At 50.7% G+C, this 26281-nt stretch overlaps 1 protein-coding gene across 2 annotated transcripts in view; it reads right to left on the bottom strand.

The window, feature by feature from the left end:
* LOC140722908 (NACHT, LRR and PYD domains-containing protein 3-like) overlaps positions 1 to 26281 on the bottom strand; it is a 133501-nt gene that overhangs the window by 84057 nt on the left and 23163 nt on the right. For both annotated transcript variants that reach the window (XM_073037545.1, XM_073037546.1), the window contains exons 2-5: positions 25070 to 25162; positions 24033 to 24199; positions 19035 to 19206; positions 18886 to 18936 (exon numbers count right to left, since the gene is read on the bottom strand). In XM_073037545.1, the coding sequence (XP_072893646.1) occupies positions 18886 to 18936; positions 19035 to 19206; positions 24033 to 24199; positions 25070 to 25130 (451 nt within the window). In that variant the 5' untranslated portion in view covers positions 25131 to 25162. The remainder of the gene's footprint in view (positions 1 to 18885; positions 18937 to 19034; positions 19207 to 24032; positions 24200 to 25069; positions 25163 to 26281) is intronic.

Below are 26281 nucleotides of genomic sequence, written 5' to 3'. Positions count from 1 at the left end.
CTGCCTTCTGAAGCAGAGCATTCCATAGATCCACAACTCTCTGGGTGAAAACGTTTTTCCTCAACTCTGTTTCAAATGGCCTACACCTTATTGTTAGCTGTGGCCTCTTGTTCTGGACTCCCTCAACATCGGGAATATTTCCTGTCTTTAGCGTGTCCAATCCCTTAAAAATCTTATATATTCCAATCGGATCCCCTCGCATCCTTCTAAATTCCAGTGTATCAGGACCCTATCAGGTGTGTGTCGGATGTAATTGTGTATCAGGATCCTGTCGGGGAAGTGTCACGTCTGACAGTGTATCAGGAACCTCTCAGGGATATGTGGCATCTCACAGTGTGTCAGGACGATGTCAGAGGTGTGTGGAGTCTCGTAGTGTGTCCGGACCCTGTCAGGGGTGTATGCCGCCTCTCTGTGTGTCAGGATGATGTCAGGGGTGTGTAGTGACCCGTAGTGTGTCAGTAACCTGTAAGGATGTGTGGGGTTTCACAGTGTATAAGGACCCTGTCAGGGTTGCGTGCAGTCTCACAGTGTGTCAGGACCCTGCCAAATTTCTGTGGGGTCTCACAGTGTGTCGGGACCCTGTCAGGGGTGTGTGGGGTGTCACAGTGTGTCAGGACCCTGCCAGAGTTCTGTGGGGTCTCACAGTGTGTCAGGACCCTGTCAGGGGTGTGTGGGGTCTCACAGTGTGTCATGAACCTGTCAGGGGTGTGTGGGGTGTCACAGTGTGTCAGGACCCTGTCAGGGGTGTGTGGGGTGTCACAGTGTGTCAGGACCCTGTCAGGGGCGTATGGGGTTTCACAGATTGTCAGCGCACAGCTAGGCATCTGTTGGATCTCACTGTGTGTCAGGAGCCTGTCAGGGGTGTGTAGGGTCTCACAGCGTGTCGGGACCCTTTCAGGGGTGTGTGGGGTCTCACAGTGTGTCTAGGAATCTGTCAGGGGTTTGTGGGGTGTCTCAGTGTGTCAGGACAAAATCAGGGGTGTGTGGGGTCTCACAGTGTCTCAGGACCCTGCCAAAGTTCTGTGTGGTCTCACAGTGTGTCGGGACCCTGTCAGGGGTGTGTGGGGTCTCACAGTGTGTCATGAACCTGTCAGGGGTGTGTGGGGTGTCACAGTGTGTCAGGACCCTGTCAGGGGTGTGTGGGGTGTCACAGTGTGTCAGGACCCTGTCAGGGGCGTATGGGGTTTCACAGATTGTCAGCGCACAGCTAGGCATCTGTTGGATCTCACTGTGTGTCAGGAGCCTGTCAGGGGTGTGTGGGGTCTCACAGCGTGTCGGGACCCTTTCAGGGGTGTGTGGGGTCTCACAGTGTGTCTAGGAATCTGTCAGGGGTTTGTGGGGTGTCTCAGTGTGTCAGGACAAAATCAGGGGTGTGTGGGGTCTCACAGTGTCTCAGGACCCTGCCAAAGTTCTGTGTGGTCTCACAGTGTGTCGGGACCCTGTCAGGGGTGTGTGGGGTGTCACAGTGTGTCAGGACCCTGCCAAAGTTCTGTGGGGTCTCACTGTGTGTCGGGACCCTGTCAGGGGTGTGTGGGGTGTCACAGTGTGTCAGGACCCTGCCAAAGTTTTGTGGGGTCTCACAGTTTGTCAGGAAGATGTCAGAGGTGTGTGGAGTCTCGTAGTGTGTCAGGACCCTATCTGGGGTGTGTGCGGTCTCACAGCGTGTCAGGATGATGTCAGGGGTGTGTAGTGACTCGTAGTGTGTCTGGATCCTGTCAGGGCTGTGTAGTGTCTGACACTGTGTCTGGAACCTTTGAGATGTTTGTGAAATCTCACAGTTTTTCAGGACTGTGTCAGGGGTGTACCGGGTCTCACAGTCTGGCAGGACCCTGTCAGGGGTGTGTGGATTCTCACAGTGTGTCAGGTCCCTGTCAGGGGTGTGTGAGGTCTCACAGTTTGTCTAGGAACCTGTCAGGGGTGTGTGTGGTGTCACAGTGTGTCAGGACCCTATCAGGGGTGTGTGGGGTCTCACAGTGTGTCAGGACCCTGCCAAAGTTCTGTGGGGTCTCACTGTGTGTCGAGACCCTGTCAGGGGTGTGTGGGGTGTCACAGTGTGTCAGGACCCTGTCAAGGTTGTGTGTGGTCTCACAGCCTGTCAGGACCCTTTCAGGGGTGTGTGCTGTTTCACAGTGTGTCAGGACCCTGTCAGGGGTGTGTTGGATCTCACAACGTGTCAGGACCCTTTCAGGGGTGTGTGTGGTCTCACAGCGTGACAGGACCCTTTCTGGGGTGTGTGGTATCTCACAGTGTGTCAGGACCCTGTCAGGGGTGTGTGGTGTCTCACAGCGTGTCGGGACCCTTTCAGGGGTGTGTCGGGTCTCACAGTGTGTCTAGGAATCTGACAGGGGTTTGTGTGGTGTCACAGTGTGTCAGGACACTATCAGGGGTGTGTGGGGTCTCACAGTGTGTCAGGACCCTGCCAAAGTTCTGTGGGGTCTCACAGTGTGTCAGGACCCTGTCAGGGGTGCGTGGGGTGTCACAGTGTGTCAGGACCCTGCCAAAGTTCTGTGGGGTCTCACAGTGTGTCAGGACGATGTCAGAGTTATGTGGAGTCTCGTAGTGTGTCAGGACGCTGTCTGGGGTGTGTGCGGTCTCACAGTGTGTCAGGATTATGTCAGGCGTGTGTAGTGACTCGTAGTGTGTCAGGAACCTGTAAGGATGTGTAGGGTCTCACAGTGCATCGGTAACCCGTCAGTCTGTGGGATCTCACAGATTGTCAGGATCCTGTCAGGGCTGTGTAGTGTCTGACACTGTGTCTGGAACCTTTGAGATGTTTGTGAAATCTCACAGTTTTTCAGGACTGTGTCAGGGGTGTATGGGGACTCACAGTCTGGCAGGACCCTGTCAGGGGTGTGTGGAGTCTCACAGTGTGTCAGGACCCTGTCAGTGGTGTGTGTGTGTGTGTGTGTCACAGTGTGTCAGGACCCTGCCAAAGTTCTGTGGGGTCTCACAGTGTGTCAGGACCCTTTCAGGGGTGTGTGGGGTCTCACAGTGTGTCATGGACCTGTCAGGGGTTTGTGGGGTGTCACAGTGTGTCAGGGCCCTGTCAGGGGTGTGTGGGGTGTCACAGTGTGTCAGGACCCTGTCAGGGGCGTATGGGGTTTTACAGATTGTCAGCGCACAGCTAGGCATCTGTTGGATCTCACTGTGTGTCAGGAGCCTGTCAGGGGTGTGTGGGGTCTCACAGTGTGTCAGGACCCTGGCAGGGGTGTGTGGGGTCTCACAGTGTGTCAGGACCCTGTCAAGGGTGTGTGGGGTCTCACAGTGTGTCAGGACCCTGCCAAAATTCTGTGGGGTCTCACAGTGTGTCAGGAGCCTGTCAGGGTTGTGTGGGGTCTCACAGTGTGTCAGGACCCTGTCAGGGGTGTGTGGAGTCTCACAGTGTGTCAGGACCCTGCCAGAGTTCTGTGGGGTCTCACAGTGTGTCAGGACCCTTTCAGGGGTGTGTGGGGTCTCACAGTGTGTCATGGACCTGTCAGGGGTTTATGGGGTGTCACAGTGTGTCAGGGCCCTGTCAGGGGTGTGTGGGGTGTCACAGTGTGTCAGGGCCCTGTCAGGGGTTTATGGGGTGTCACAGTGTGTCAGGACCCTGGCAGGGGCGTATGGGGTTTCACAGATTGTCAGCGCACAGCTAGGCATCTGTTGGATCTCACTGTGTGTCAGGAGCCTGTCAGGGGTGTGTGGGGTCTCACAGTGTGTCAGGACCCTGTCAGGGGTGTGTGGGGTGTCACAGTGTGTCAGGGCCCTGTCAGGGGTGTGTGGGGTGTCACAGTGTGTCAGGACCCTGGCAGGGGCGTATGGGGTTTCACAGATTGTCAGCGCACAGCTAGGCATCTGTTGGATCTCACTGTGTGTCAGGAGCCTGTCAGGGGTGTGTGGGGTCTCACAGTGTGTCAGGACCCTGGCAGGGGTGTGTGGGGTCTCACAGTGTGTCAGGAGCCTGTCAGGGGTGTGTGGGGTCTCACAGTGTGTCAGGACCCTGTCAGGGGTGTGTGGAGTCTCACAGTGTGTCAGGACCCTGTCAGGTGTGTGTGGGGTCTCACAGTGTGTCAGGAACCTGTCAGGGTTGTGTGGGGTGTCACAATGTGTCAGGAACCTGTCAGGGGTGTGTGGCGTGTCATAGAGTGTCAAGACCCTGCCTGGGTTGTGTGGGGTCTCTGGGTTTGTCAATTGATAATAGACAATAGGTGCAGGTGCAGGCAATTCAGCCTTTTGAGCCAGCACCGCCATTCAATGTGATCATGGCTGATCATCCACAATCAGTACCCTGTTCCTGCCTTCTCCGCTTATCCCTTGACCCCGCAATCTTTAAGAGCTCTATCTAACTCTTTCTTGAAAGCATCCAGAGAATTGGTCTCCACTGCCTTCTGAAGCAGAGCATTCCATAGATCCACAACTCTCTGGGTGAAAACGTTTTTCCTCAACTCTGTTTCAAATGGCCTACACCTTATTGTTAGCTGTGGCCTCTTGTTCTGGACTCCCTCAACATCGGGAATGTTTCCTGTCTTTAGCGTGTCCAATCCCTTAAAAATCTTATATATTCCAATCGGATCCCCTCGCATCCTTCTAAATTCCAGTGTATCAGGACCCTATCAGGTGTGTGTCGGATGTAATTGTGTATCAGGATCCTGTCGGGGAAGTGTCACGTCTGACAGTGTATCAGGAACCTCTCAGGGATATGTGGCATCTCACAGTGTGTCAGGACGATGTCAGAGGTGTGTGGAGTCTCGTAGTGTGTCCGGACCCTGTCAGGGGTGTATGCCGCCTCTCTGTGTGTCAGGATGATGTCAGGGGTGTGTAGTGACCCGTAGTGTGTCAGTAACCTGTAAGGATGTGTGGGGTTTCACAGTGTATAAGGACCCTGTCAGGGGTGTGTGGGGTGTCACAGTGTGTCAGGACCCTGCCAGAGTTCTGTGGGGTCTCACAGTGTGTCAGGACCCTGTCAGGGGTGTGTGGGGTCTCACAGTGTGTCATGAACCTGTCAGGGGTGTGTGGGGTGTCACAGTGTGTCAGGACCCTGTCAGGGGTGTGTGGGGTGTCACAGTGTGTCAGGACCCTGTCAGGGGCGTATGGGGTTTCACAGATTGTCAGCGCACAGCTAGGCATCTGTTGGATCTCACTGTGTGTCAGGAGCCTGTCAGGGGTGTGTGGGGTCTCACAGCGTGTCGGGACCCTTTCAGGGGTGTGTGGGGTCTCACACTGTGTCTAGGAATCTGTCAGGGGTTTGTGGGGTGTCTCAGTGTGTCAGGACAAAATCAGGGGTGTGTGGGGTCTCACAGTGTCTCAGGACCCTGCCAAAGTTCTGTGTGGTCTCACAGTGTGTCGGGACCCTGTCAGGGGTGTGTGGGGTGTCACAGTGTGTCAGGACCCTGCCAAAGTTCTGTGGGGTCTCACTGTGTGTCGGGACCCTGTCAGGGGTGTGTGGGGTGTCACAGTGTGTCAGGACCCTGCCAAAGTTTTGTGGGGTCTCACAGTTTGTCAGGAAGATGTCAGAGGTGTGTGGAGTCTCGTAGTGTGTCAGGACCCTATCTGGGGTGTGTGCGGTCTCACAGCGTGTCAGGATGATGTCAGGGGTGTGTAGTGACTCGTAGTGTGTCTGGATCCTGTCAGGGCTGTGTAGTGTCTGACACTGTGTCTGGAACCTTTGAGATGTTTGTGAAATCTCACAGTTTTTCAGGACTGTGTCAGGGGTGTACCGGGTCTCACAGTCTGGCAGGACCCTGTCAGGGGTGTGTGGATTCTCACAGTGTGTCAGGTCCCTGTCAGGGGTGTGTGAGGTCTCACAGTTTGTCTAGGAACCTGTCAGGGGTGTGTGTGGTGTCACAGTGTGTCAGGACCCTATCAGGGGTGTGTGGGGTCTCACAGTGTGTCAGGACCCTGCCAAAGTTCTGTGGGGTCTCACTGTGTGTCGAGACCCTGTCAGGGGTGTGTGGGGTGTCACAGTGTGTCAGGACCCTGTCAAGGTTGTGTGTGGTCTCACAGCCTGTCAGGACCCTTTCAGGGGTGTGTGCTGTTTCACAGTGTGTCAGGACCCTGTCAGGGGTGTGTTGGATCTCACAACGTGTCAGGACCCTTTCAGGGGTGTGTGTGGTCTCACAGCGTGACAGGACCCTTTCTGGGGTGTGTGGGCTCTCACAGTGTGTCAGGACCCTGTCAGGGGTGTGTTGGATCTCACAACGTGTCAGGACCCTTTCAGGGGAGTGTGGGTGTCTCACAGTGTGTCAGGACCCTGTCAGGGGTGTGTGGGCTCTCACAGTGTGTCAGGACCCTGTCAGGCGTGTGTGGGGTCTCACATTGTTTCAGGAGACTGTCAGGCGTGTGTGGTGTCTCACAGTTTGTCAGGATCCTGCCAGGAGTGTGTGGGGTCTCACGGTTTGTCAATTGATAATAGACAATAGGTGCAGGTGTAGGCAATTCAGCCTTTTGAGCCAGCACCGCCATTCAATGTAATCACGGCTGATCATCCACAATCAGTACCCCGTTCCTGCCTTCTGCCCATATCCCTTGACTCCGCAATTTTTAAGAGTTCTATCTAACTCTTTCTTGAAAGCATCCAGAGAATTGTTCTCCACTGCCTTCTGAAGCAGAACGTTCCACAGATGCACAACCCTCTGGGTGAACAATTTCTTCCTGATCTCCGTTCTAAATGACCTACCACTTATTGTTAGCTGTGTCCTCTTGTTCTGGACTCGGGAACATGTTTCCTGTCTCTATCGTGTCTATTCCCTTAAAAATCTTATATGTTTCAATCAGATCCCCTCGCATTCTTCTAAATTTCAGAGTATCAGGAACCTATCAGGTGTGTGTGGGATGTCATGGTGTATCAGGAACCTGTCAGGGGGTGTGTCGCGTCTGACAGCGTATCAGGACCCTGTCAGGGGTGTCCGGTGTCTCACAGTGTGTCGGAACCGTGTCAGGTGTGTGTGGGGTCTCAAAGTTTGTCGGAACCATGTCAGGGGTGTGTGGGGAGACACAGTGTGTCAGGACCCTGCCAGGAGTCTGTGGTGCCTCACAGTGTGTCGGGACCCTGTCAGGGGTGTGTGGGGTGTCACAGTGTGTCAGGACCCTGCCAGAGTTCTGTGGGGTCTCACAGTGTGTCAGGACCCTTTCAGGGGTGTGTGGGGTCTCACAGTGTGTCATGGACCTGTCAGGGGTTTATGGGGTGTCACAGTGTGTCAGGGCCCTGTCAGGGGTGTGTGGGGTGTCACAGTGTGTCAGGACCCTGGCAGGGGCGTATGGGGTTTCACAGATTGTCAGCGCACAGCTAGGCATCTGTTGGATCTCACTGTGTGTCAGGAGCCTGTCAGGGGTGTGTGGGGTCTCACAGTGTGTCAGGACCCTGGCAGGGGTGTGTGGGGTCTCACAGTGTGTCAGGACCCTGTCAGGGGTGTGTGGGGTCTCACAGTGTGTCAGGACCCTATCAAGGGTGTGTGGGGTCTCACAGTGTGTCAGGACCCTGCCAAAGGTCTGTGGGGTCTCACAGTGTGTCAGGAGCCTGTCAGGGGTGTGTGGGGTCTCACAGTGTGTCAGGACCCTGTCAGGGGTGTGTGGAGTCTCACAGTGTGTCAGGACCCTGTCAGGTGTGTGTGGGGTCTCACAGTGTGTCAGGAACCTGTCAGGGTTGTGTGGGGTGTCACAGTGTGTCAGGAACCTGTCAGGGGTGTGTGGCGTGTCATAGAGTGTCAAGACCCTGCCTGGGTTGTGTGGGGTCTCTGGGTTTGTCAATTGATAATAGACAACAGGTGCAGGTGCAGGCAATTCAGCCTTTTGAGCCAGCACCGCCATTCAATGTGATCATGGCTGATCATCCACAATCAGTACCCTGTTCCTGCCTTCTCCGCTTATCCCTTGACCCCGCAATCTTTAAGAGCTCTATCTAACTCTTTCTTGAAAGCATCCAGAGAATTGGTCTCCACTGCCTTCTGAAGCAGAGCATTCCATAGATCCACAACTCTCTGGGTGAAAACGTTTTTCCTCAACTCTGTTTCAAATGGCCTACACCTTATTGTTAGCTGTGGCCTCTTGTTCTGGACTCCCTCAACATCGGGAATATTTCCTGTCTTTAGCGTGTCCAATCCCTTAAAAATCTTATATATTCCAATCGGATCCCCTCGCATCCTTCTAAATTCCAGTGTATCAGGACCCTATCAGGTGTGTGTCGGATGTAATTGTGTATCAGGATCCTGTCGGGGAAGTGTCACGTCTGACAGTGTATCAGGAACCTCTCAGGGATATGTGGCATCTCACAGTGTGTCAGGACGATGTCAGAGGTGTGTGGAGTCTCGTAGTGTGTCCGGACCCTGTCAGGGGTGTATGCCGCCTCTCTGTGTGTCAGGATGATGTCAGGGGTGTGTAGTGACCCGTAGTGTGTCAGTAACCTGTAAGGATGTGTGGGGTTTCACAGTGTATAAGGACCCTGTCAGGGTTGCGTGCAGTCTCACAGTGTGTCAGGACCCTGCCAAATTTCTGTGGGGTCTCACAGTGTGTCGGGACCCTGTCAGGGGTGTGTGGGGTGTCACAGTGTGTCAGGACCCTGCCAGAGTTCTGTGGGGTCTCACAGTGTGTCAGGACCCTGTCAGGGGTGTGTGGGGTCTCACAGTGTGTCATGAACCTGTCAGGGGTGTGTGGGGTGTCACAGTGTGTCAGGACCCTGTCAGGGGTGTGTGGGGTGTCACAGTGTGTCAGGACCCTGTCAGGGGCGTATGGGGTTTCACAGATTGTCAGCGCACAGCTAGGCATCTGTTGGATCTCACTGTGTGTCAGGAGCCTGTCAGGGGTGTGTAGGGTCTCACAGCGTGTCGGGACCCTTTCAGGGGTGTGTGGGGTCTCACAGTGTGTCTAGGAATCTGTCAGGGGTTTGTGGGGTGTCTCAGTGTGTCAGGACAAAATCAGGGGTGTGTGGGGTCTCACAGTGTCTCAGGACCCTGCCAAAGTTCTGTGTGGTCTCACAGTGTGTCGGGACCCTGTCAGGGGTGTGTGGGGTCTCACAGTGTGTCATGAACCTGTCAGGGGTGTGTGGGGTGTCACAGTGTGTCAGGACCCTGTCAGGGGTGTGTGGGGTGTCACAGTGTGTCAGGACCCTGTCAGGGGCGTATGGGGTTTCACAGATTGTCAGCGCACAGCTAGGCATCTGTTGGATCTCACTGTGTGTCAGGAGCCTGTCAGGGGTGTGTGGGGTCTCACAGCGTGTCGGGACCCTTTCAGGGGTGTGTGGGGTCTCACAGTGTGTCTAGGAATCTGTCAGGGGTTTGTGGGGTGTCTCAGTGTGTCAGGACAAAATCAGGGGTGTGTGGGGTCTCACAGTGTCTCAGGACCCTGCCAAAGTTCTGTGTGGTCTCACAGTGTGTCGGGACCCTGTCAGGGGTGTGTGGGGTGTCACAGTGTGTCAGGACCCTGCCAAAGTTCTGTGGGGTCTCACTGTGTGTCGGGACCCTGTCAGGGGTGTGTGGGGTGTCACAGTGTGTCAGGACCCTGCCAAAGTTTTGTGGGGTCTCACAGTTTGTCAGGAAGATGTCAGAGGTGTGTGGAGTCTCGTAGTGTGTCAGGACCCTATCTGGGGTGTGTGCGGTCTCACAGCGTGTCAGGATGATGTCAGGGGTGTGTAGTGACTCGTAGTGTGTCTGGATCCTGTCAGGGCTGTGTAGTGTCTGACACTGTGTCTGGAACCTTTGAGATGTTTGTGAAATCTCACAGTTTTTCAGGACTGTGTCAGGGGTGTACCGGGTCTCACAGTCTGGCAGGACCCTGTCAGGGGTGTGTGGATTCTCACAGTGTGTCAGGTCCCTGTCAGGGGTGTGTGAGGTCTCACAGTTTGTCTAGGAACCTGTCAGGGGTGTGTGTGGTGTCACAGTGTGTCAGGACCCTATCAGGGGTGTGTGGGGTCTCACAGTGTGTCAGGACCCTGCCAAAGTTCTGTGGGGTCTCACTGTGTGTCGAGACCCTGTCAGGGGTGTGTGGGGTGTCACAGTGTGTCAGGACCCTGTCAAGGTTGTGTGTGGTCTCACAGCCTGTCAGGACCCTTTCAGGGGTGTGTGCTGTTTCACAGTGTGTCAGGACCCTGTCAGGGGTGTGTTGGATCTCACAACGTGTCAGGACCCTTTCAGGGGTGTGTGTGGTCTCACAGCGTGACAGGACCCTTTCTGGGGTGTGTGGTATCTCACAGTGTGTCAGGACCCTGTCAGGGGTGTGTGGTGTCTCACAGCGTGTCGGGACCCTTTCAGGGGTGTGTCGGGTCTCACAGTGTGTCTAGGAATCTGACAGGGGTTTGTGTGGTGTCACAGTGTGTCAGGACACTATCAGGGGTGTGTGGGGTCTCACAGTGTGTCAGGACCCTGCCAAAGTTCTGTGGGGTCTCACAGTGTGTCAGGACCCTGTCAGGGGTGCGTGGGGTGTCACAGTGTGTCAGGACCCTGCCAAAGTTCTGTGGGGTCTCACAGTGTGTCAGGACGATGTCAGAGGTATGTGGAGTCTCGTAGTGTGTCAGGACGCTGTCTGGGGTGTGTGCGGTCTCACAGTGTGTCAGGATTATGTCAGGCGTGTGTAGTGACTCGTAGTGTGTCAGGAACCTGTAAGGATGTGTAGGGTCTCACAGTGCATCGGTAACCCGTCAGTCTGTGGGATCTCACAGATTGTCAGGATCCTGTCAGGGCTGTGTAGTGTCTGACACTGTGTCTGGAACCTTTGAGATGTTTGTGAAATCTCACAGTTTTTCAGGACTGTGTCAGGGGTGTATGGGGACTCACAGTCTGGCAGGACCCTGTCAGGGGTGTGTGGAGTCTCACAGTGTGTCAGGACCCTGTCAGTGGTGTGTGTGTGTGTGTGTGTCACAGTGTGTCAGGACCCTGCCAAAGTTCTGTGGGGTCTCACAGTGTGTCAGGACCCTTTCAGGGGTGTGTGGGGTCTCACAGTGTGTCATGGACCTGTCAGGGGTTTGTGGGGTGTCACAGTGTGTCAGGGCCCTGTCAGGGGTGTGTGGGGTGTCACAGTGTGTCAGGACCCTGTCAGGGGCGTATGGGGTTTTACAGATTGTCAGCGCACAGCTAGGCATCTGTTGGATCTCACTGTGTGTCAGGAGCCTGTCAGGGGTGTGTGGGGTCTCACAGTGTGTCAGGACCCTGGCAGGGGTGTGTGGGGTCTCACAGTGTGTCAGGACCCTGTCAAGGGTGTGTGGGGTCTCACAGTGTGTCAGGACCCTGCCAAAGGTCTGTGGGGTCTCACAGTGTGTCAGGAGCCTGTCAGGGGTGTGTGGGGTCTCACAGTGTGTCAGGACCCTGTCAGGGGTGTGTGGAGTCTCACAGTGTGTCAGGACCCTGTCAGGTGTGTGTGGGGTCTCACAGTGTGTCAGGAACCTGTCAGGGTTGTGTGGGGTGTCACAGTGTGTCAAGACCCTGCCTGGGTTGTGTGGGGTCTCTGGGTTTGTCAATTGATAATAGACGATAGGTGCAGGTGTAGGCAATTCAGCCTTTTGAGCCAGCACCGCCATTCAATGTGATCATGGCTGATCATCCACAATCAGTACCCTGTTCCTGCCTTCTCCGCTTATCCCTTGACCCCGCAATCTTTAAGAGCTCTATCTAACTCTTTCTTGAAAGCATCCAGAGAATTGGTCTCCACTGCCTTCTGAAGCAGAGCATTCCATAGATCCACAACTCTCTGGGTGAAAACGTTTTTCCTCAACTCTGTTTCAAATGGCCTACACCTTATTGTTAGCTGTGGCCTCTTGCTCTGGACTCCCTCAACATCGGGAATGTTTCCTGTCTTTAGCGTGTCGTATCCCTTAAAAATCTTATATATTCCAATCAAATCCCCTCGCATCCTTCTAAATTCCAGTGTATCAGGACCCTATCAGGTGTGTGTCGGATGTAATTGTGTATCAGGAACCTCTCGGGGAAGTGTCACGTCTGACAGTGTATCAGGAACCTCTCAGGGTTATGTGGCATCTCACTGTGTGTCAGGATGATGTCAGGGGTGTGTAGTGACTCGTAGTGTGTCAGTAACCTGTAAGGATGTGTGGGGTCTCACAGTGTATCAGGACCCTGTCAGTGGTGCGTGCGGTCTAACAGTGTGTCAGGATGATGTCAGGGGTGTGTAGAGACTCGTAGTGTGTCAGGAACCGGTAAGGGTGTGTGGGGTCTCACAGTGCATCGGTAACCAGTCAGTCTGTTGGATCTCACAGATTGTCAGGATCCTGTCAGGGCTGTGTAGAGTCTGAAACTGTGTCTGGAACCTTTGAGACGTTTGTGAAATCACACAGTTTTTCAGGACCGTGTCAGGGGTGTATGGGGTATCACAGTCTGTCATGACCCTGTGAGGGGTGTGTGGAGTCTCACAGTGTGTCAGGACCCTCTCAGGGGTGTGTGGGATCTCACAGTGTGTTAAGACCCTGTCAGTGGTATGTGGGGTCTCACAGTGTGTCAGGTCCCTGCAAAGCGTGTGTGGGGTCTCACAGTCTATCAGGACCCTGTCAGGGGTGTGTGGGGTCTCACAGTGTTTCAGGACCATGTCATGGGTGTCTGGGGTCTCCCAGTGTGTCAGGAACCTGTCAGGGGTGTGTGGGGTTTCACAGTGTGTCAATAGATAATAGGCAATACGTGCAGGAGTAGGCCATTTGGCCCTTCGAGCCAGCACCGCCATCCAATGTGATCATGGCTGATCGTCCACAATCAGTACCCCGTTCCTGCCTTCTTCCCATATCCCTCGTCTCCGCTATCCTTAAGAGCTCTATCTAACTCTTTCTTGAAAGCATCCAGAGAATTGGTCTCCACTGCCTTCTGAAGCAGAGCATTCCATAGATCCACAACTCTCTGGGTGATAAAGTTTTTCCTGAACTCCGTTCTAAATGGCCTACTCCTTATTGTTAAAGTGTGGCCTCTGTTTCTGGGCTCCCCCAACATTGGGAACATGTTTCCTGCCTCTAGCGTGTCGAATCCCTTAATTATTATATATGTTTCAATCAGATCCCCTCTCATCCTTCTAAATTCCAGTGAATCAGGACCCTGTCAGGGTGTCTGGTGTCTCACAGTGTGTTAGAACACTGTCAGGGTGTGTGTGGGTTCTCACAGAGTGTCAGGATCCTATCAGGAGTGTGTGGGATCTCAGAGTTTGTCAGGGACCTGCCCGGGTTATGTGGGGTCTCGCAGTGTGTTAGAACCTGTCGGGTGTGTGGGGTCTCAGAGTGTGTCAGGACCCTGTCAGGTATGTGTGGGGTCTCGCAGTATGTCAGAACCTGTCAGGGGTGTGTTGGGTCTGACAGTTTGTCAGGACACTGTCAGGGGTGTGTGTGGTCTAACAGTGTGTCAGGACACTGTCAGGAGTGTGTGGGTTCTCACAGTGTGTCAGTGTCAGTGGTGGAGGCTAAAACATTAGGGGTATTTAAGAGCCTCTTGTACAGGCACATGGATGAAAGAAAAATGCAGGGTTTTTGGGTAGTGTGGGTTTAGTACTTTTTTTAAGGATATATGGGTCAGCACAACAGGGAGGGCTGAAGGGCCTGTACTGTGCTGTAGTGTTGAATATTCTATGTTCTATGGTGTGTGGGGTCTCACAGTGTGTCAGGAACCTGTCTGGGGTGTGTGGGTTGTCACAGTGTGTCAAGACCCTGCCTGGGTTGTGTGGGGTCACTGGGTTTGTCAATTGATAATAGACGATAGGTGCAGGTGTAGGCAATTCAGCCTTTTGAGCCAGCACCGCCATTCAATGTGATCACGGCTGATCATCCACAAACAGTACCCCGTTCCTGCCTTCTCCCCATACCCCTTGACTCCGCAATCTTTAAGAGCTCTATCTAACTCTTTCTTGAAAGCATCCAGAGAATTGGTCTCCACTGCCTTCTGAAGCAGAGCATTCCATAGATCCACAACTCTCTGGGTGAAAACGTTTTTCCTCAACTCTGTTTCAAATGGCCTACACCTTATTGTTAGCTGTGGCCTCTTGTTCTGGACTCCCTCAATATCGGGAATGTTTCCTTTCTTTAGCGTGTCCAATCCCTTAAAAATCTTGTATATTCCAATCAGATCCCCTCGCATCCTTCTAAATTCCAGTGTATCAGGACCCTATCAGTTGTGTGTCGGATGTAATTGTGTATCAGGAACCTCTCGGGGAAGTGTCACGTCTGACAGTGTATCAGGAACCTCTCAGGGTTATGTGGCATCTCACAGTGTGTCAGGACGATGTCAGAGGTGTGTGGAGTCTTGTAGTGTGTCAGGACCCTGTCAGGGGTGTGTGCGGTCTCACTGTGTGTCAGGATGATGTCAGGGGTGTGTAGTGACTCGTAGTGTGTCAGTAACCTGTAAGGATGTGTGGGGTCTCACAGTGTATCAGGACCCTGTCAGTGGTGCGTGCGGTCTAACAGTGTGTCAGGATGATGTCAGGGGTGTGTAGAGACTCGTAGTGTGTCAGGAACCGGTAAGGATGTGTGGGGTCTCACAGTGCATCGGTAACCAGTCAGTCTTTGGGATCTCACAGATTGTCAGGATTCTGTCAGGGCTGTGTAGAGTCTGACACTGTGTCTGGAACCTTTGAGACGTTTGTGAAATCACACAGTTTTTCAGGACCGTGTCAGGGGTGTATGGGGTATCACAGTCTGTCATGACCCTGTGAGGGGTGTGTGGAGTCTCACAGTGTGTCAGGACCCTCTCAGGGGTGTGTGGGATCTCACAGTGTGTTAAGACCCTGTCAGTGGTATGTGGGGTCTCACAGTGTGTCAGGTCCCTGCAAAGCGTGTGTGGGGTCTCACAGTCTATCAGGACCCTGTCAGGGGTGTATGGGGTATCACAGTCTGTCATGACCCTGTGAGGGGTGTGTGGAGTCTCACAGTGTGTCAGGACCCTCTCAGGGGTGTGTGGGGATTCACAGTGTGTCAATAGATAATAGGCAATACGTGCAGGAGTAGGCCATTTGGCCCTTCGAGCCAGCACCGCCATCCAATGTGATCATGGCTGATCATCCACAATCAGTACCCCGTTCCTGCCTTCTTCCCATATCCCTCGTCTCCGCTATCCTTAAGAGCTCTATCTAACTCTTTCTTGAAAGCATCCAGAGAATTGGTCTCCACTGCCTTCTGAAGCAGAGCATTCCATAGATCCACAACTCTCTGGGTGATAAAGTTTTTCCTGAACTCCGTTCTAAATGGCCTACTCCTTATTGTTAAAGTGTGGCCTCTGTTTCTGGGCTCCCCCAACATTGGGAACATGTTTCCTGCCTCTAGCGTGTCGAATCCCTTAATTATTATATATGTTTCAATCAGATCCCCTCTCATCCTTCTAAATTCCAGTGAATCAGGACCCTGTCAGGGTGTCTGGTGTCTCACAGTGTGTTAGAACACTGTCAGGGTGTGTGTGGGTTCTCACAGAGTGTCAGGATCCTATCAGGAGTGTGTGGGATCTCAGAGTTTGTCAGGGACCTGCCCGGGTTATGTGGGGTCTCGCAGTGTGTTAGAACCTGTCGGGTGTGTGGGGTCTCAGAGTGTGTCAGGACCCTGTCAGGTATGTGTGGGGTCTCGCAGTATGTCAGAACCTGTCAGGGGTGTGTTGGGTCTGACAGTTTGTCAGGACACTGTCAGGGGTGTGTGTGGTCTAACAGTGTGTCAGGACACTGTCAGGAGTGTGTGGGTTCTCACAGTGTGTCAGTGTCAGTGGTGGAGGCTAAAACATTAGGGGTATTTAAGAGCCTCTTGTACAGGCACATGGATGAAAGAAAAATGCAGGGTTTTTGGGTAGTGTGGGTTTAGTACTTTTTTTAAGGATATATGGGTCAGCACAACAGGGAGGGCTGAAGGGCCTGTACTGTGCTGTAGTGTTGAATATTCTATGTTCTATGGTGTGTGGGGTCTCACAGTGTGTCAGGAACCTGTCTGGGGTGTGTGGGTTGTCACAGTGTGTCAAGACCCTGCCTGGGTTGTGTGGGGTCACTGGGTTTGTCAATTGATAATAGACGATAGGTGCAGGTGTAGGCAATTCAGCCTTTTGAGCCAGCACCGCCATTCAATGTGATCACGGCTGATCATCCACAAACAGTACCCCGTTCCTGCCTTCTCCCCATACCCCTTGACTCCGCAATCTTTAAGAGCTCTATCTAACTCTTTCTTGAAAGCATCCAGAGAATTGGTCTCCACTGCCTTCTGAAGCAGAGCATTCCACAGATCCACAACTCTCTGGGTGAAAACGTTTTTCCTCAACTCTGTTTCAAATGGCCTACACCTTATTGTTAGCTGTGGCCTCTTGTTCTGGACTCCCTCAATATCGGGAATGTTTCCTTTCTTTAGCGTGTCCAATCCCTTAAAAATCTTGTATATTCCAATCAGATCCCCTCGCATCCTTCTAAATTCCAGTGTATCAGGACCCTATCAGTTGTGTGTCGGATGTAATTGTGTATCAGGAACCTCTCGGGGAAGTGTCACGTCTGACAGTGTATCAGGAACCTCTCAGGGTTATGTGGCATCTCACAGTGTGTCAGGACGATGTCAGAGGTGTGTGGAGTCTTGTAGTGTGTCAGGACCCTGTCAGGGGTGTGTGCGGTCTCACTGTGTGTCAGGATGATGTCAGGGGTGTGTAGTGACTCGTAGTGTGTCAGTAACCTGTAAGGATGTGTGGGGTCTCACAGTGTATCAGGACCCTGTCAGTGGTGCGTGCGGTCTAACAGTGTGTCAGGATGATGTCAGGGGTGTGTAGAGACTCGTAGTGTGTCAGGAACCGGTAAGGATGTGTGGGGTCTCACAGTGCATCGGTAACCAGTCAGTCTTTGGGATCTCACAGATTGTCAGGATTCTGTCAGGGCTGTGTAGAGTCTGACACTGTGTCTGGAACCTTTGAGACGTTTGTGAAATCACACAGTTTTTCAGGACCGTGTCAGGGGTGTATGGGGTATCACAGTCTGTCATGACCCTGTGAGGGGTGTGTGGAGTCTCACAGTGTGTCAGGACCCTCTCAGGGGTGTGTGGGATCTCACAGTGTGTTAAGACCCTGTCAGTGGTATGTGGGGTCTCACAGTGTGTCAGGTCCCTGCAAAGCGTGTGTGGGGTCTCACAGTCTATCAGGACCCTGTCAGGGGTGTATGGGGTATCACAGTCTGTCATGACCCTGTGAGGGGTGTGTGGAGTCTCACAGTGTGTCAGGACCCTCTCAGGGGTGTGTGGGGATTCACAGTGTGTCAATAGATAATAGGCAATACGTGCAGGAGTAGGCCATTTGGCCCTTCGAGCCAGCACCGCCATCCAATGTGATCATGGCTGATCATCCACAATCAGTACCCCGTTCCTGCCTTCTTCCCATATCCCTCGTCTCCGCTATCCTTAAGAGCTCTATCTAACTCTTTCTTGAAAGCATCCAGAGAATTGGTCTCCACTGCCTTCTGAAGCAGAGCATTCCATAGATCCACAACTCTCTGGGTGATAAAGTTTTTCCTGAACTCCGTTCTAAATGGCCTACTCCTTATTGTTAAAGTGTGGCCTCTGTTTCTGGGCTCCCCCAACATTGGGAACATGTTTCCTGCCTCTAGCGTGTCGAATCCCTTAATTATTATATATGTTTCAATCAGATCCCCTCTCATCCTTCTAAATTCCAGTGAATCAGGACCCTGTCAGGGTGTCTGGTGTCTCACAGTGTGTTAGAACACTGTCAGGGTGTGTGTGGGTTCTCACAGAGTGTCCGGATCCTATCAGGAGTGTGTGGGATCTCAGAGTTTGTCAGGGACCTGCCCGGGTTATGTGGGGTCTCGCAGTGTGTTAGAACCTGTCGGGTGTGTGGGGTCTCAGAGTGTGTCAGGACCCTGTCAGGTATGTGTGGGGTCTCGCAGTATGTCAGAACCTGTCAGGGGTGTGTTGGGTCTGACAGTTTGTCAGGACACTGTCAGGGGTGTGTGTGGTCTAACAGTGTGTCAGGACACTGTCAGGAGTGTGTGGGTTCTCACAGTGTGTCAGTGTCAGTGGTGGAGGCTAAAACATTAGGGGTATTTAAGAGCCTCTTGCACAGGCACATGGATGAAAGAAAAATGCAGGGTTTTTGGTTAGTGTGGGTTTAGTACTTTTTTTAAGGATATATGGGTCAGCACAACAGGGAGGGCTGAAGGGCCTGTACTGTGCTGTAGTGTTGAATGGTTCTATGTTCTATGGTGTGTGGGGTCTCACAGTGTGTCAGGACCCTGCCAGAAGTGTTTGGGGTCTCAGTGTGTCAGGACCCTGCCGGTGTGCGTGGGGCCTTAGTGTGTCAGGAGACTGTCAGGGGTGTGTGGGGTCTCACAGTGTGTTAGGAACCTGCCAGGGTTGTGAGGGGTCTCACAATGTGTCAGGACCTGTCAGGGAGTGTGTGTGCTCTCCACACAACTTAATCGGGTGAAACGGGGAGCGTAGGAAAACATTTATTGTTGAAATGTTTACTTTGGAGAATGTGACAGTGGGAGAAATAATTTTCCTCAATAATCAGGGATAGAGTCTGTTCTGTATTCAGAAATAAATGTGGGAATGTCACAGCCATGACTGTTCCCTCGGCAAACAGCATGAAGAACAGTGAAGAATAAGTTTACAGGGAGATTGTCGAGAATTACCAAATCCTTAGTGCAGGGAATCGGAGGGGTTTTTTTGTCTGAATGTGGACTGGAAAAGCAGTAACACAGGTGACAGAAATGTGAGCAGTTTGAAAAATTCTTTTGATACCTTTTGAAAATTAACATTTTTGGCCAAAGAGGAGTGATCCCTTTCAGCAAACTCACCAATTCTCTACGTGCTTCCTCATACTGTCCTGTGAAAACTCTCCCTCCAGCAAACATTTTTCCCTGTGTCTCACTGCGCTGTGACACGGTGGAACATTTACCTGATCAAATCCCCGTGGCTCAACAACAACATGGCCCCACACAACATCAACCTTTGATGGAAACAGCGGTTTCTTCTCTTACCTTTCAGCTCACTGGGAATCTCCGGTACGGGTCGATGGACCGGAACACAACCTGTTCAAATTTAAACAATTTGACACGTTTCAATTCCTCAAATTATAAGTGCGTAATGTTTGATTCCAAAATTAAATTAATCTCTGATACTATCTCACCATGTTCCTGTATTTCTTTCAGTATTTTGTCCAACTTTGGGACACCAATCCGCATTTTCACAAAGGTTTCCCACATCACCCGCCGGGCGCGGGACCCTTTCTCCATCACCAGGCTCAGGAGGAGTTTAGAACTGTCCGCCCGCTCTCCCTTATCAGCGAGATCAGAGATTTTCTGTGAAGAGTAACGGTGAACATATTGGGGACTGACAAATTCACACAGAGAGTGAGAAGTAAATGATGTGCTCTGTAACGGAATCACACTGAGCAGTCACCCGGACGGGTGCTGATTCTGTCTGGACATGGACTGTACATTCTGAGGGCAGAGTACACGGCGGGACATTCACCGTGAACCTGGTCCACCAGTCAATGAGATCCTGGCTGGTCTGTGACCGCTTCATTGACGTGGCTCCAAATCCATAAATAATCCCTCACCGGATTTGACCGTGTAAAACAAAATCAGAAAATAGTGGTCACAGATGAAGAAACAAGTCAATAGACAATAGACAATAGACAATAGGTGCAGAAGTAGACCATTCGGCCCTTCGAGCCAGCACCGTCATTTTGAGATCATGGCTGATCAATTCCTATCAATACCCGGTTCCTGCCTTGTCCCCATATCCCTTGATTCACCTATCCATAAGATACCTATCTAGCTCCTTTTTGAAAGCATCCAGAGAATTGGCCTCCACTACCTTCCGAGGCAGTGCATTCCAGACCCCCACAACTCTCTGGGAGAAGAAGCTTTTCCTTAACTCTGTCCTAAATGACCTACCCCTTATTCTCAAACCATGCCCTCTGTGTGGTGAACTACATATACCTGTCTGGACTGCTCCTGTTGCTCCTCCCACAGACCCCTGCTGACTGCTTCTGTGGCTCCTCCCACAGACTCCTGTATAAAGGCGATTGAAGCCTGATGCCCGGCCTCATTCTCCAGGATGTAGTGTTGTTCATTCTTCCAGTCAATAAAAGCCGATACCTCGCTTCTTACGTCTCGGAGTGAGTTAGTGATGGTGCATCACTCTGGTACTGGACTCTCCTAGCATCTGGAACATATTTCCTGCCTCTATCTTGTCCAATCCCTTAATAATCTTATATGTTTCAATCAGATCCCCTCTCAATCTCTTTAATTCCAGCGTGTTCAAGCCCAGTCTCTCTAACCTCTCTGCGTAAGACAGTCCAGACATCCCAGGAATTAAACTCGTGAATCTACGCTGCACTTCCTCTACAGCCAGGATGTCCTTCCTTAACCCTGGAGACCAAAACTGTACACAATACTCCAGGTGTGGTCTCACCAGGGCTCTGTACAAATGCAAGAGGATTTCCTTGCTCTTGTACTCAATTCCCTTTGTAATAAAGGCCAACATTCCATTAGCCTTCTTCACTGCAGGCTGCACTTGCACATTCACCTTCAGTGACTGATGAACAAGGACTCCGAGATCTCTTTGTATTACTCCCTTACCCAACTCTACACTGTTCAGATAATAATCTGCCTTCCTGTTCTTACTCCCAAAGTGGATAACCTCACACTTATTCACATTAAACACCATCTCCCAAGTATTTGTCCACTCACCCAGCCTATCCAAGTCACCCTGAATTCTCCTAACATCCTCATCACATGTCACACTGCCACCCAGCTTAGTATCATCAGCAAATTTGCTGATGTTATTTTCTATGCCTTCATCCAAATCGTTAACGTAAATGGTAAACAGCTGTGGTCCCAATACCAAGCCCTGTGGCACCCCACTAGTCACCACCTGCCATTCTGAGAAACATCCATTCACCGCTACCCTTTGCTTTCTATCTGCCAACCAGTTTTCTATCCATGTCAATGCCTTCCCCCCGATGCCCTGAGCTTTGGCTTTACCCACCAATCTTCTATGTGGAACCTTAACAAATGCCTTCTGAAAATCGAGGTGCATTACATCCACTGGATCTCCCCCGTCTAACTTCCTGGTTACATCCTCGAAAAACTCCAACAGATTAGTCAAGCATGATTTAAGCTTGGTAAATCCATGCTGGCTCGGCCCAATCCTATCACTGCTATCTAGATATGCCACTATTTCATCCTTAATAATGGACTCTAGCATCTTTCCCACCACCGATGTCAAGCTGACAGGTCGATAGTTCTCTGTTTTCTCCCTCCCTCCTTTCTTAAAAAATGGGATAACATTATCCATTCTCCAATCCTCAGGAACTCATCCTGAATCTAAGGAACATTGGAAAATGATTACCAATGCATCCGCAATTTCCAGGGCCACTTCCTTTAGTACCCTAGGGTGCAGACCATCTGGACCTGGGGATTTGTCAGCCTTCAGTCCCATCAGTCTTCACATTACTGTTTCCTTCCGAATGTCAATCTGTTTCATTTCCTCTGTTACCCTATGTCCTTGGCCTATCCATACATGATAGGAGATGGTGGTGGACTTTAGGAGATCTAGGCCTCATATGGAGCCAGTGATCATTAATGGAGAATGTGTGGAGCAGGTTAAGACCTACAAGTATCTGAGAGTACAGTTAGACGAGAAGCTAGACTGGACTGCCAACACAGATGCCTTGTGCAGGAAGGCACAGAGTCGACTGTACTTCCTTAGAAGGTTGGCGTCATTCAATGTCTGTAGTGAGATGCTGAAGATGTTCTATAGGTCAGTTGTGGAGAGCGCCCTCTTCTTTGTGGTGGCGTGTTGGGGAGGCAGCATTAAGAAGAGGGACGCCTCACGTCTTAATAAGCTGGTAAGGAAGGCGGGATCTGTCGTGGGCAAAGTACTGGAGAGTTTAACATCGGTAGCTGAGCGAAGGGCGCTGAGTAGGCTACGGTCAATTATGGAAAACCCTGAACATCCTCTACATAGCACCATCCAGAGACAGAGAAGCAGTTTCAGCGACAGGTTGCTATCGATGCAATGCTCCTCAGACAGGATGAAGAGGTCAATACTCCCCAATGCCATTAGGCTTTACAATTCAACTGCCAGGAGTAAGATATGTTAAAGTGCCGGGGTTGATTGTATTTAATGTATTTAAGTAAACTACTTAAGAACTTTTTAAAAGCTATTATTAATGCTTTTTGAGAGAGTGATTTTGATGCATATCATATTTTTACTGAGTTAAGTATTGTATGTAATTAGTTTTGCTACAACAAGTGTATGGGACATTGGAAAAAATGTTGAATTTCCCCATGGGGATGAATAAAGTATCTAACTATCTACATCTGGGAGATTGCTTGTGTCTTCCTTAGTGAAAACAGATCTAAAGTAGTCATTAAATTCTTCTGCCATTTCTCTGTTTCCCATAACAATTTCACCGAATTCATTCTTCAAGGGCCCAACATTGTTCTTAACTATCTTCTTTCTCTTCACATACCTAAGAAAGCTTTTGCTATCTTCCTTTATATTCCTGGCTAGCTTGCATTCGTACCTCATTTTTCTCCCCGTATTGTCTTTTTTAGTTAAGTTCTGTTGTTCCTTAAAAACTTCCCAATCATCTGTCCTCCCACTCACCTTAGCTCTGTCATATTTCCTTTTTTTTTTAATGCTATGCAATCTCTGACTTCCTTTGTCAACCACTGAGTCCCCTTTCCCCTCTTTGAATCCTTCCTTCTCTGGGGGATGAACTGATTTTGCACCTTGTGCATTATTCCCAAGAATACCTGCCATTGCTGTTCCACTGTCTTTTCTGCTAGGCTATCCGTCCAGTCAACTTTGGCCAGCTCCTCCCTCATGGCTCCATAGTTTCCCCGGTTCATCTGCAACACTGACACCTCTGAGCTGCCCTTATCCTTCTCAAATTGCAGATAAAAGCTTATCATATTGTGATCACTACCTCCTAATGGCTCCTTTACTGCGAGATCGCTTATCAAATCCTGTTCATTGCATAACAGTAAATCCAGAATTGTCTTGTCCCTGGTCGGCTCTCGTACAAGTTGTTCCAAGAATGCATCCCGTAGGCACTCTACAAACTCCCTATCCTGTGGTCCAGCACCAACCTGATTCTCCCAGTTCACCTGCATGTTGAAATCCCCCATAACTACAGCGACATTACCTTTGCCACATGCCAATGTTAACTCCCTGTTCAATTTGCACCCAATATCCATGCTACTGTTTGGTGGCCTGTAGACAACACCCATTTCGGTCCATTTGCCCTTACTGTCCCTCAGTTCTATCCACACAGACTCTACTTCTCCTGACCCTATGTCCCCCCCTTGCAAAGGACTGAATCTCATTTTCACCAACAGGGCCACCCCACCCCCTCTGCCCACATTTCTGTCCCTACGATAGCACGTATACCCTTGTACATTCATTTCCCAGGTCTGATCTCCCTGTAGCCATGTCTCCGTTATCCCAACAACATCATAGTTACCCATTCGCACCTGGGCTTCAAGCTCATCCGCCTTATTCCTGACACTTCGTGCAGTCAGGAGGGTTTTTATTACAGAGTGAGCAGTCTCGGAGAAGTTGCAGAAAAGATAATGTGATTCATCTCCTCAGTCCGCCAGTGTCCAACATGACAGTGGATTACCGGCTGACACCTGATGCCTTTCCTTTGCCTTTTCCAGTGGAGGTTTATTCAGTGATTACACATTTCAACATGGCAGTATTCCCCGATCCACACTGTTTGCAATTACAGATATTAACGGAATCATCTCCATCCAGAACAGAACACACTCGAGCTCCTGTGGCATCCACTGATGATGCCCCGGTTCTCACTGACATCCTGCCGTCATGCTGCACGGTCTTTTCAAAATGAAAATTCCGACCATATTTCCATTTAAACTTCTTTATTGCAACCTCATACAATAGTTACCTGCTCCCCTCGCTCTGAGCATTGAGCCGCCATTGGAGTGTTTACACCTCTTTCAATCATTCCTTCAGATTCACAGTTTTAAGAATTATATATATTTATTTCTGATTTGTTTTCATGCTTTATTATCCGATGAGTGAGAGTCCCGACACCCATCAGTCCTGTGATGTGTGAAAATTCAAACCCATTCTCCCTCCCACTCACCCGATGTTCCTCTCCGCTGAACTGATACTCGGCCGTTAACGCCAGGCTCACTCCGTGCACCCCTCCTTCCATCGCCTGCTCCAGCCTGTCCCGGTAAAAGTCTGTTAACTGCAGCAGCTGGAAATCATTCCAGCTTGCCAAGAGCGCGGTGATCGCTGAGCTCGGACCTGTGAAGCAAAACAGTGAAAATGAAATAAATTACTGACCCATATTGGACAGTAACTTTCTCTCTGGAACCTAAAGATCCCCAAACACAGACCGAAATATATATATATGGGGTGGGGTTGAGTGTGAAGGAACGGGCTTGGACTGAAGGTTGGGGGTGCCGGGGGTGTAGGAGGGGTATACCTCCATCTGTTGAAGGCTGCTTTGTCCCTGGGAATATACCTCTCTGTTTTGGAAAGGACTCTGCTTATTGCTGAGAATATAGTAGCCATCACCATCACTCTCCTGGTACTGCCCATCACCACCGCTTGGCTCTGGGTTACTGTCAGCCTGCCTGGTCAACACTTTCCTCAGCAAATCTCTGGTGTTTCTCACAAAATGCTGGAGGTGCTCAGCAGGTCAGGCAGCATCTATGGAGGAGAATAAACAATCAACGTTTCGGACCAAGGCCCTTCATCGGACTGGAAATGAGGGGACAGAAATTCCAGATATTTCCACATTACTTTCTATTCCTTGTTGTCCTGATCTGAAACGTCGACTGTTTATTCCTCTCCATGGATGCTGCCTGATCTGCTGAGTTCTGCCAATCTGTTGTGTGTCTTTGTGTTGCGCAGAACTTGCAGCATCTGCAGAATGTCTTGTCTTCCGGAGTAACTCGCTATTTTAATGTGCATCACAATCTGTTAGAGGAGCAGGAGCAGACGGTAATTGTACTCCTTCCACGTGTGACTGTTTCCCCCAGAGATGTCAACTCTCTCTCTCTCATCTCTCTGCTCAGTTTTCAAAAATACTTTGTGAATTGCCTATATTCAATTAAACACAGACGCAGAATCCGCAGCGTATTTATAAATTTAAATAATTCGCCAACATACCCGTGTCCTTTCCCGATGTTGACGTCATTGGAGCTCCTCCACTGCTCGAACCTTGACCCATTTTGGGGACAGGTGTGATCAGTTTTTACTGTTCTGTAACAAAACAAAACAACAACAGGAGGGTCAGACATTAATTAAAGGAGAATACTGTTTTGTTTTTAAATGGAGGCAAACACTTCCAAACATCTTGGGCCGATCCACTGAAGCCTTGACATGGCCTGATCCACCTGTGCCCATCCACCCACAGTCACACAATGTCCATTTCCGATCTCTCCATGGATTGTGCACTGGACCAGAATTCTCCAGGGTATCTACTCTCTGTATTGCAGGCAATTCCCTTTTAGGAACCAATCTTGTGTCCTGGACCAAGAATGTTGCGTCTACAGAATGCCGAGGCAGATTGAGCAGACAGCGCCCACTGCCATGGTCCTCCTACCACTGGTGGCGCTATGGTGAGTAATGGACAAGTGTTACAGCAGTGTGGGCTGAATCATTTCTGCTGATGATGAGACTTCTATTCCTCTCGTCACTGGATTATACAGATTTCTCGGTCAGACCTGATTCTCACCGTCCCCTTTCAGGTTATCATTGCCTGGCCTTGACACCTACGGCAATATATGATTTGAGTCTATAGAGAGACACTCTGACATCCTGAACAATGCAATATCACCTATAGCATCGTGACATCTTGTCCTGAACCACTATAGTTTTTCCGGTAGGACTTTAAGACCATTATTAGCATCAAAACTCGGTTAAGATTTCTTTGAGCCTATCACCTGGCTATTATCAGATAGTTAGTTATATGACACCTTGTTAAACACAATGTCGACATGCCATACATCCAAAACAACAAGTTGGGAAAAATCATTAACATAAATAAAATAAGATGCTGGAGTTATTCAACAAGACAGAGAGTATGTTAATATTTCGGGTAGAAGACCCTGTATCAGAGCTGAGCCTGTGTGTAGGAGCCATCTATCTGTTCTCTATCAGCATTGCATCCTGCGTTGTGTATTTATGATGTTTTTTATGGTAACTAGTTGCATCAGTGGGGGTGTGGTACACGCAAAGGGAGTCAGTTATATATTTGTGCTTTGTTCCATGCAGTACACAGCCCTAATGCCCTTCCTTCAGACAACATTGGTGGCGTGAAGAGGGGAGACTTGCAGCTCGGGCTACTGCCGATCTTCCATAAGAAAAATACCTTGCCCA

This window comes from Hemitrygon akajei, unplaced genomic scaffold (genome assembly GCF_048418815.1).
Source record: "Hemitrygon akajei unplaced genomic scaffold, sHemAka1.3 Scf000092, whole genome shotgun sequence".
Taxonomy (NCBI): Eukaryota; Metazoa; Chordata; class Chondrichthyes; order Myliobatiformes; family Dasyatidae; genus Hemitrygon; species Hemitrygon akajei.
Note: the sequence above shows the minus strand (reverse complement) of the source record. Positions and strands in the feature narration are given on the sequence as shown.